The 10,682-nt window shown below is 33.8% G+C and overlaps 2 protein-coding genes across 4 annotated transcripts; one reads left to right on the forward strand and one right to left on the reverse strand.

Annotated features, from left to right (window-relative positions):
* The first annotated feature begins 236 nt into the window (after positions 1 to 236).
* LOC115700794 (ribulose-1,5 bisphosphate carboxylase/oxygenase large subunit N-methyltransferase, chloroplastic) lies at positions 237 to 3,578 on the forward strand. Its single transcript, XM_030628442.2, has 6 exons — positions 237 to 854; positions 977 to 1,005; positions 1,815 to 2,026; positions 2,198 to 2,323; positions 2,568 to 2,972; positions 3,083 to 3,578. The coding sequence occupies exons 1-6, from the start codon at positions 364 to 366 to the stop codon at positions 3,293 to 3,295; spliced, it is 1,476 nt and encodes a 491-aa protein (XP_030484302.2). The 5' UTR covers positions 237 to 363; the 3' UTR covers positions 3,296 to 3,578.
* A 206-nt stretch (positions 3,579 to 3,784) lies between these two features.
* On the reverse strand, positions 3,785 to 8,708 carry LOC115699545 (rhamnogalacturonan I rhamnosyltransferase 1). Of its 3 annotated transcripts, none has more exons than XM_030627014.2 (9): positions 8,429 to 8,704; positions 7,887 to 8,308; positions 6,734 to 6,801; positions 6,574 to 6,662; positions 6,316 to 6,478; positions 5,664 to 5,953; positions 5,131 to 5,335; positions 4,475 to 4,632; positions 3,785 to 4,402 (listed from the first exon to the last, which is right to left on the reverse strand). In XM_030627014.2, the coding sequence occupies exons 2-9, from the start codon at positions 8,134 to 8,136 to the stop codon at positions 4,129 to 4,131; spliced, it is 1,497 nt and encodes a 498-aa protein (XP_030482874.2). In that variant the 5' UTR covers positions 8,137 to 8,308; positions 8,429 to 8,704; the 3' UTR covers positions 3,785 to 4,128. The 3 variants fall into 3 exon arrangements, with proteins under 3 accessions (XP_030482874.2, XP_060958386.1, XP_060958385.1); XM_061102403.1 differs by having other exon boundaries at positions 8,422 to 8,700; XM_061102402.1 differs by having other exon boundaries at positions 3,785 to 4,632; positions 8,429 to 8,708.
* Between the last annotated feature and the right edge of the window lie 1,974 nt (positions 8,709 to 10,682).

Raw genomic sequence — 10,682 nt, forward strand, 5'->3', positions numbered from 1 at the left:
GTTCTTGATTCGTTTATTTTAATTTAACTTTTATTTGTTTAAGTGTGATTTTGAAATTAGAATTACAAATATTAATTTCTATGTATCAGAGCTAAATTTCCTACCAAATATATACTAATTAATTATTAGAAAAAAATATATATTCCCTCTAATTAAGTGTTTTTTTGTCTTTTCTCAAAAAGAATGGAGTGTGTTTGTTATTAGGGAGTAAGAAGTATAAATACTCAAATTTGGCTTGTAAATAAAAATCCTATCCACGAAAAGAAGTGTTCTTTTATCTTTTAATTTTACACCTTTGCTCTCACTGAAACTGCAATGGCCTAACTCAAAACGAAGCTCACTAAATCACATACACAATCAAAAATGGCAAGTCTCTCAGGCTTATCTTCCTCATCTTCAACATTTCTATTCCCTCCAAGAACAACTCTGACGCACCTCTATGCCTTACCCAGGGGTCCAAATCTTCACCTTAAGAAAGCCCTTTCAATCAAATCTCTCCAGTCTACGGAATTGGACCCATCTCTTTCACCCGAAGTCCACACCTTCTGGAAGTGGCTCCGGGACGAAGGCGTAATCTCAAATAAGACTCCGGCGAGGCCTGGTGTCGTACCAGAAGGACTAGGATTGATTGCCCAGAGAGACATTGCTCGAAACGAGGTCGTTTTGGAGATTCCGAAGAGGTTGTGGATAAACCCAGATACTGTTTCGGCTTCTGAGATTGGGAACGTGTGTAATGGGTTGAAGCCTTGGATTGCCGTTGCTCTATTTTTGCTCAGAGAGAAGTTCAGGGACGACTCGCTTTGGAGACTTTACTTCGACATTCTTCCAAAACAAACAAATTCGACTGTATTTTGGTGGGTTTAAATTTGTTTGGCCGATTATTTTTTATGGGTTAATTTGTATTTATTTGTTGATTTGAGTATGTGCTTGGTAATGGTTGAGTTGATAAGTGCTAATTTTCATGGTTCCAGAGCAGGTCAGAAGAGGAGCTTTCTGAACTTCAAGGTTGATTTTTAGCCACTATCATCTTATACTACTTATATTTTTACCTTCAATTTTTCTTTTCTTGCTCATTACTAATTGGTCAAAAAATTTACTTACGCTAACTAATTCTTGGAAATTCCCTGTTCCTTTTCCAACTTCAACGATGGAAGATTTAGAACATAATATAATGTATTAAAAAACTAAATATACTTAAGCAAACTTTTATATTAAAAATGAGGGAAATTTCTCTAGTACACTCTGATAGACTCCCTGTAGTTCAATTTTGTTCATGATGGATATGAAGCTATTTACAACAAGGCGTGAATAAGAAAAAATAGTTGCAATAAATATGTAAATTTTATTTTTATATTGTAAACTACTTAAAATTTTTTGAAAATTTACAAATAATTTTAAATAACTATATCGATCATACAAAAATTTATTTGATTAAAAAATTCATCTATATGCCACTCTTTAGGAGATGTACTGAAGCCTTACTCAAAAATGAGAATATACATATGTACAGTATTTTTCTTTCTTTTAATATTTTCTCACTTAATTTCTTTTTTGATAAAATAATTTGCTAAACTAACAGGATGAAAGTGTACACTTATTTTGTACTAAGCAACCTAGAGGCTAGAGCCACCCTCAAGGACCCTTGAGGTTATTTTGTAAATAATTGTTGTTTTCTTTCAAATTTTGGTTCTTATTTCCATTTTTTTTTTTTTTTTGAATTAGGTTCTAATTTTCTTACTTTTGATCAGTGGTTGAATTTCACACACCATTATTTTGGAGGATAATGGTCATATAAGTTTTGCATGCGTTTGCAGGCACCCAACTTTTGAGCACAACATTGGGAGTAAAAGAGTATGTTGTGAGCGAGTTTAAGAAACTAGAAGAAGAAGTTATTCTCCCTAACAAGAAGCTTTTTCCTTCTCCCATCACAATAGATGATTTCTTTTGGGCATTCGGTATTCTCAGATCAAGGGCATTTTCACGCATGCGTGCACAAAATCTTGTTTTGATCCCTCTTGTAGACTTTGTAAGATCTTTTGTATCAACAATTACATCTTGGTTTTTCAATACATACAACTTGACTAAATGAGTGTCAGTCAGTCTCACATATCCATGTTTTAATCATTTTTGAAATCTGTTAATTTTCTTCAACTAAGATAAGAAGCTAATTTTGTTTGATTCCGACTTAATCAATCAGATCAACCACAGCCACAAAGTAACCTCTGAGGAGCATGCATGGGAGGTCAAAGGACCAGCAGGCCTTTTTTCATGGGATTATTTGTTCTCTCTACGTAGCCCAATTCCAGTCAAGGCTGGTGAGCAGGTACAAATTTCTTCTTCTGCTGTTTCTTGTGTTAAATTTTGCAATGGTCGATGACCTCTCTACTTGCTGCCTCAGAAAAGTAATATCATTCTTCTTACCAATATATAGTATGGAATATACTCATGAATGGTTTTTACAAGCAAGTTAACCATTAAACGAAAAAGAAATGTCCTTACTTGTATACAATAATGTGATTTTGTTATGTGGGTGTTTATCGAACTCTTTTGACGACTTGCAATAATAGGTTGTTATACAATATGACATTAACAAGAGCAATGCTGAGTTGGCCCTGGACTACGGATTCATTGATCCCTTGGAAGAACGCAATGCATATACGCTGACACTAGAGATATCCGAGTCGGACCCTTTTTATGGTGACAAGCTAGACATTGCCGAGGCAAATGGTTGGAGTGAAACTGCTTATTTTGACATTTTTTTGAACCGTCCACTTCCTCCTGCAATGCTTCCATATTTGAGATTGGTAGCACTTGGAGGTACCGATGCTTTTCTCTTGGAAACCATCTTCAGAAACTCTATTTTGGGGCATCTGGAGTATCCTATAAGCCATGCCAATGAAGAGCTCATATGCCGAGTGGTACGACAAGCCTGCAAATCTGCTCTCTCTGGTTATAACACCACCATTGAAGAGGTAATCTTAAAAAACAAAATTTTATAACTATTTTTCACAAGTAGGCTTTTCCTCAGTGTTTGTGTTTCATGTTTTAGTTAATTTCCAATGACGTGATGTTTGGTATGCAGGACGAGAAGTTAAAAGGAGAAAAACTGGAGTCGAGGCTTGAGATAGCTGTTGGAATAAGACAAGGGGAGAAAAAGGTGCTGCAGCAAATTGATGGCATGTTCAAAGAGAGAGAGTTGGAGCTTAATGAATTGGAATATTATCAAGAGAGGAGGCTCAAGGATCTGGGGCTTTGTGGGGAGCAAGGAGATATAATCTTCTGGGAGCCCAAGTAGCCTTTTGGAAAAAGAAAAGAGGCCACTCAGCCAGAAGAGGCCCATCTTTCCTGTCGTTTTTGTACAACGATACATGTACGATAAAAGAAAGAAAAAAATTGTTGGGAGATGCAGCTTTCGATTAACATTGATGTTGTACATTCTGCACATGTTGATGTACCAGTATTTAATGATTTCTGCATTTCTATGACCTTGATTTCCACGGACGCTCTTTAATCTAGCCATAAATATCGGTGTAACTTTTAAGCAACGCTATTGAAAATCTTGGGCTTTTAAAATTCAATTTTTTTTTTTTTGGGGGGGGGGGGGACCATTTCACTCTATGTTACGCTCTACTCTTGTTAGTGTACGGGTCAGCCAAAGAGGCGTAGCCGTAAATATTATGCTTGAAGAGATTGAAATTCCATGTCCCTGGTTCCTAGTTTATGATACAAATGGCAGTACTTGCATTGCATAGTATGACATGAGAAAACAGTACGAGCACTCCTATCCCATCAAATATATTTTCTCATGAAGATCAAACAAAGGCTACATTTAGCAATTCTCGATTATGTTGTGTAAAATTGAAGTGCACTTTTGAACACTCATGAATAAACAAATATATAGATATAAACACTGAAGAAATAAAGTAAAAAAATGGAACACCACAACTTAGATGCTCAAATGCGAGCTCAACCATCCTTTCTTTTTAATACCATTTCCTACAAAACTCTTGGGTGTGGGTATACAAGGTAATCAAAGGCTATCTCTGTTAAAAGATGTTGGTTCTTGTTAACCTTCTGTGTGAAAACCTTTCCGTGGTATCAATCCAATACTTTGGTTTTTGCTTGCAGTCACCCAATTGCAGTTGAGTTACCGGGGCTAATCAAGTCATCGCAACTTGTTCTCTCACACAAGCATTCTTGGGGATTTGCATAAAAATAATCTTCCTCCTTTGGCCTGTCTGCAATTACTCTGCGTCGACTTGGTTGTCCCATCCTTTTCTCATGCACCGATTGAACAGAAACAGTAAACTCATCCCATGATAACGTCCCATTCTGTTGCATATCCAACAACTCCACAAGTTTTCTCCGATCCAGTAACACAGTTCTTTTAAAGCCCAGAAACCTGCAGGAAATGTAATTAGGAGTTTGTCCCATTTTGATCGCATAAACCAATGTTGAGAAAGTTATTACACACCTACGGTGACCTTCAACAAGTTTTGCCATGTTTCCGTCGTAGGTTGGAATAAATGTGTTGCTGGCTACTGAAACCATAAAATCCAAAGCAGCCATCTGAGATGAATGGTTCTGAAATTGTTGCAACTCCTCAGGGGCAAGCAACATTTCCTTCTTAATCTGACATAATTCATGATAATGAAGTATGAGTCCATAAAGAAACAAAAACACCAAATGAAAACAATCTACTGTTAAGAAACTTATCCTTAGCTTCTAACAAAACAAATAATAATAGTATAAATCATACTGGGGACAGAATAAAAATTTTCAAGAAGAAATCTAATGGAGTCATTGGCTTAGATAGAGATAATAGGGAAATTACTAGAAGCAATGTCATTTTGTTAGATTGCAAAAGTAAATCTGTGTTAGTACTTTCTAGCTATTCAATATACAAGTATAATTAACTACTATCTAATAATACTTCTCCAGGCAACCCCATCAAAAGCATGCTAGGCTGAGAGTATGAACTAATCATGGAAATAGAAACTTGCCCAACGATTCTGATGCCCAGTATTTGGACTAAAACAGATGTTTATTGCAGCAACTCAATCTACAACATCCAACAGATAAAAGAGATGGCGAAAACATAATTACAGTCCAAAATAGCATCAAACTCACAATTCGTGGAAATGCAGCTCTTAGCCCTGCAAGTCTCCGTTCACTACCATATATCTCACCAGCTGCTATATAGATCTGTGTGTTCCTGTCAAATCCCAATGCTTGCAAAACTGTTGATGCCTCCTCTGGTGTCAAAGGGCACAAACCTTGCGATCTTCTCATTTCAGAATCTATTTCTTTATCTCTCCACCAGATGTATGCATACCTGAATAAAAGGTTCAATCAGGTGGACATTAGAAATGGAGCAGAAAATCATGCACTAATCTCAGTTTAACAAATGCATTATAAACTGCTCTGCCAACTGCCTTTGCACGAATGAAGAACTATCATCACTAGTCAGCTAAGCCTAAAGGTTTTATACATGAAAATGCTGATTACTTCAGCCCCATCCCATGTGCTTTCAAGCAATTCTTATATAGAAAGCATAACACTCCAATAGATCAAAAGTGTTTGAGGAGCAAATTAGGTCAACAAACAAAATATCTCATCCACTTCTTAACCAAGCAAGCACTGCAACTTATATATTTACATACCTCATTTGTTTGAGCTCCTCAGCTTCTTTCTCTGAACAACCACGAGTACAACCTGAGAAAGCCAACATGTCCATTTCATATCTCAAATGCAAAGCCACAAAAGGCCCCTTTTCCTGAAGTATCCGAACCAATTTGTATCCCAACGTCTCAATCTGGGGAGTGAATTTTAGAGCCTGGAAATTAACACGACACCTAAGTTTCTGAAGATCAAGAGCAATCCAATTGTTTGCCAAACGTGCATCTGTCTTGTTAAAATGCAACACCCTATGTTTCTTGAACAGTGGCAGAATCTGTTAATGCAAATGTAGCTTTATAAGAAAGATGAATCAAAATAAAGAAAGGGTTGAGGATCTTCAAGCGTTTCAGCTTTCAGTAATTTTCAATAAATTTATTTAACAATGTACGTGATGTCTTGGTTACTACTTTGGTTCCTATAATAACCGGATTTTGACGGAGCAACTGAGCTGTCATATACCCTCCTAATATATAGATTAACATTCTAAAGAGCTAAATAAACCCAATTAACAAATAATATACAAAATACAACTTCCAATGGTACACATCATCATCTGCAAGTATATGAATGATGAGCCCATACAACAAATGCTATGACTGATACAGAAAATTGGCAGAAAACATAATCAGGTATAACCTGTTGCAAGTAGTAGGTTTCATTTGACCAACTAACAGGAGGCATTTGAAGGGGTTTGTGTCCGTGTTTCCTGTTGAACCTCTTAGGCAGTCTTCTGACAATTCGAACTTCATCTCTCAGCGAATCAATGAAATGTCTCACATCAAAGATATCTTCAAAGTTACTGAAAGAGAAAAATAAGGGTTTACAACTCCAAAAAAAATCATGTCACAAGATGATTAAAGAAAGTACTCAGCATCTATTAAACAAGTACTTTACCTAGGATCAGCCCAGAAAGACGTCTTATCAAGCTCTGGTACAACCAACGTAAGATTCAAAAGCCGAGCAATCGTCACCATATCACATATCTAAAATGCAAAATTGCCTGTCAAAACTCGAGGTGACAGAGAAGAAAATATGAGAGTGGAAAATTACGAACCGCTGCACGCATTTGATTTAAGCCCCCATTGCAGGACACCCTGAGAAAACCATTACTTTTATATTTTCCTGCAAAATCCAGGACTTAAAATCTTAGCATTCACCCAAAAGAAAATGAGTGAAAAAATTGATCAATGACATTCATCAAATCAATCTAAAATATTGAATTAAATACGATTTCATGGAGCTTTATCTTATTTACACAACAAAACAATTTTCTTTGTTGTATTACAAGTCCCTTTTCAAACAATCATGGTTTTCCTTATAAACAATCAACAAACTATAAATTTATAAAAATTACAATAAAAGAAACATGCCTTTACAAATGAAAACTAATGTTCTGTCACGTCTAAACTTGAAGTAGGGGTAAGTGCAAAGTATTTTATTGTGACTGAAACTTGGCAACTGCCTCTCAAGTTGACCTACGTGGTTTCACATTCTGGCCAAACGTTCTTATGAGGATGTTGGAAAACCTCTCGGTGCTGTACACTGATAGATTTTATGACTTTCTAACTTACCTGATTACAATGGGATCAATGGTTTCAGGGTCTTTTTTGCTCTTATGTTTAGTGTCCAACTAAAACAATTAAAATCTCATCTCATTACTCGCCATCTCTAGTCAAACCTATAATAGAGCCTTGACTTTTCAGCTAAATTATCAATGACAGTAAAATGATCAGCCAGAGGGCAAAGGGAATTATACAGTGAGTTTCAACATTATTGACTTATTAACCATTAATTTACATATACATCTCTAGCATGCACTTAACCTACCAAATGAGGTCTCAAATCCACGAAAACAAGTATTGAGCAAAAAGAATTTCTTCTCCAATAAAAACTGTTCTGCCTTACGTTGTTCTAAATTAACATTAAATATTCAACCTTAAAAAGTGCCTTTTTCTCCATATCTAACTGGATTTTCACATTCCAGCCAAAAAAAAAAAAGAAAAAACTGGCTTTTCACCACCCCAAATGAAAAACAAGTTCACATACACCACTCCTTACTTTCTTAACTTTCAAACATCAAATTAATGCATTAACATTAATTTGGTGCTCTCCTTTAATTAATGTTTTTTTTCTCCATAAAAAACATAATTAAAAGAGAGTATCCAAAAACAATCAGATGCAAAAGAGGCTTGAAACTAAGAACTCACTTGCTGGAAGCAGTGGTGGTGGTGATTGAATGGCACGCGGAACCATGGCAATCTGAGATATCCGATTTGTTATATTGTTGAAAAAATGTGGATGCCATAGCTCCCCAACAGCTACGAGCTGAACCAAACACGTCCATAGCAAAATGCTGGAGCAGACACGAATGAACCAGACCTGTAAACGGGTCCGGGGAATCACCGGAGCCGGAATCTTATCGCACCGAACCGGAACGCCGTCAGATCTAACCTCCATTTCTCTACTACACACCACATCGCCGTCTCATCGGCTAATTATTCCCAAAAACTAATCACTGCGACCCAATTCAATGCACCACTCCAATTACCGAAATTTCCATTCACATTCCAAATCAGAACCACATAAAAAGCCCTATCTCCAATTTATCTCCCAAAGTCCAAACCAAAACCTTCAAAAAAAAAAATAATAATAATCAGACTCCCAAAATAAAATTAAGAATAATCAAACAAACATATGAGAAAAACTAAAACCAAAAACATAAAGAAAGAAAATCTCGACAACCCATTACAAGAATCAGTCCAATGCTTGGTGTGATTTCCTTTTCCGGGAAAATATTAGTTTGTTTTTGCTGCAAATATAAAACTACCCCTTCAATCCTTATATGACCAAATAAAATATATATTATATAAATATATAAAAAATGGTGTTTAGTTTGGGGGTGTTTGTGTGTGTATCTGTTATCTCTCTTATTTTTAAGTTGGTTAAAAGATTCAGGCTTTTCAAATAAAATCACGGGAGAAAGGGATCTCCTCCCTTCTCATTTATGACTAATCCTATTTTTTTCACTTTAATTTAATTTAATTATAATTGTTTTGTTTATCTACTTTGTACATAATGAATGACTCTATTGACAATGACTCTATACTTTGGTGAACATAACATATGTTTGTTTCTGTCTCAATAATTGCTCTTTATATATTGTCAAAGAAATAAAAAAATTTCCCATACAGAAGCAGGAAAAAAACAAAATTAAATTATGCAGTTTTTCTGTTTCCTTTCACACAAATTTTAAAAAAATTATGTAAGGACATGCATCCATTTCTTTATCAGTATCATCAGTTTCTAATTATAATTTTTTTTTGTACCTTAACCATTAATATCATAATAAAAATAAAAATGCAGTCAAACATATCTCATTTCACATTCCATAATATTGATGTATATTTATGGCAAAGTTTTGATTGGTTCTACATTTTTAGAGTTCATATTTCACTAAAAAAAATGATTTATTGTCGAAAGAGAAAAGGTGATTTTTGATAAGTATTTAATAAACATTTGCAAAGCAATATTTGTTGATTATACTTAACGACAAACTAGAGTATGATCAACATTACTTACAAAGTAAACGGATTATTTTATAAAAGTAACTTTAAATATAACAGTTTTACAAATTAAAATTGCCAGCATATAATTTTTTTATTATATAGTCATTTGTTCATGTATCGTTTGTGGTTTGACAATTTCCCACAACAAAAAAAATAGGAATGACCTTTCGGCAAGAAAAAAAAATCAAACGAATAGGAATGAAATAAAACAAACATAGAATCCTTTATTTATTTATTTTTGCAAATATGAAAATAATAATGGTAGCTAGACAAATTTCTCATTGTTAGTAAACAGAAAATTCAAATTTGGCCGATACCCTAATAAAATCTAAATTAATTTCTTTTGGATTGATAATATTTTAAATAAATATTTGATTTTGTTTGTAAATTTTTTATTGGTAGTGTAGCGTCGTTGTGGTAATTTTTCAAGTAGTAAAAGGTAATAGCCCTGGAAGTTCATTTATTTTCATTTTGAATTATGCTCCCAAAACTTTCCTTTCACGAGAAGATTGCCTAAATTTTTCAGTGTGCGGAGAAGGAGCCAACAAAAGTGGGAAAGCAATTATGTTGTGGAACGTGTATAGGTAAAGGGCAAATATGTTATGCATGCTGATATAATATAATATAACATATTATTTATTTATTTATTGTATATATACTCACTCTAACTAAGAACTAAAACTAATACACAACCGTCATTCAAAAATAAAAAAAAAAAACTAATACACAACCTTAATCACTGTTATAGATATTTTATTATTGTTGTTCGAAAGCAAAGTTATGTAATTTCAAACTCTGATTGCGTCCATTTAAAAAAAAATAAATAAATAAATAAATAAAAAACTCTGATTGCGTCGTCGTTATGTGAATAATGATGGTAAAAGATTGTGGCCATATTCAATTTTGTGAAGGATTCAAAAGAAGACTCCAACTTAACTCTTGTATAGTGAAATTCTAATGTGTATGACATGTGTGGCGAACTGGGTGGTCATTTAATCCAATCTGTATTATTTTACTCGTAGTGCATTCGATCTACATAAAGTATGGATTTTATTTTTTTTTTGATCCAATCCAATCCGCACTATAGCTCAAATCTAATCTAATTCACAAAAATGCAGGTTGAATCAGTTATTTTAGAATGGTTACTTTTTAATATTAAATTATTTAATATTTATGAAAAAAAATAATTTTTTTTTCACATAACTAGCAACAAAATAAAATAAATTATAGTTGTTTTAAGTCTCCAACAACACATTAAAATAAATAAAATAACAAATAACAAATTTAAAAGAAGAAAAAATTGTATGTATAAAAAAATATTTAATTTTATTTTAAATTGTATGTAGAAAAATATATATATAAGAATAAAATATACATTTGATCTATTAAATATTACAATATAATTGTATTTGTATTATATGTATTATACTTTTAAAT

The sequence above is a fragment of the Cannabis sativa genome, chromosome 8 (assembly GCF_029168945.1).
Source record: "Cannabis sativa cultivar Pink pepper isolate KNU-18-1 chromosome 8, ASM2916894v1, whole genome shotgun sequence".
In the NCBI taxonomy this organism is placed as follows: domain Eukaryota; kingdom Viridiplantae; phylum Streptophyta; class Magnoliopsida; order Rosales; family Cannabaceae; genus Cannabis; species Cannabis sativa.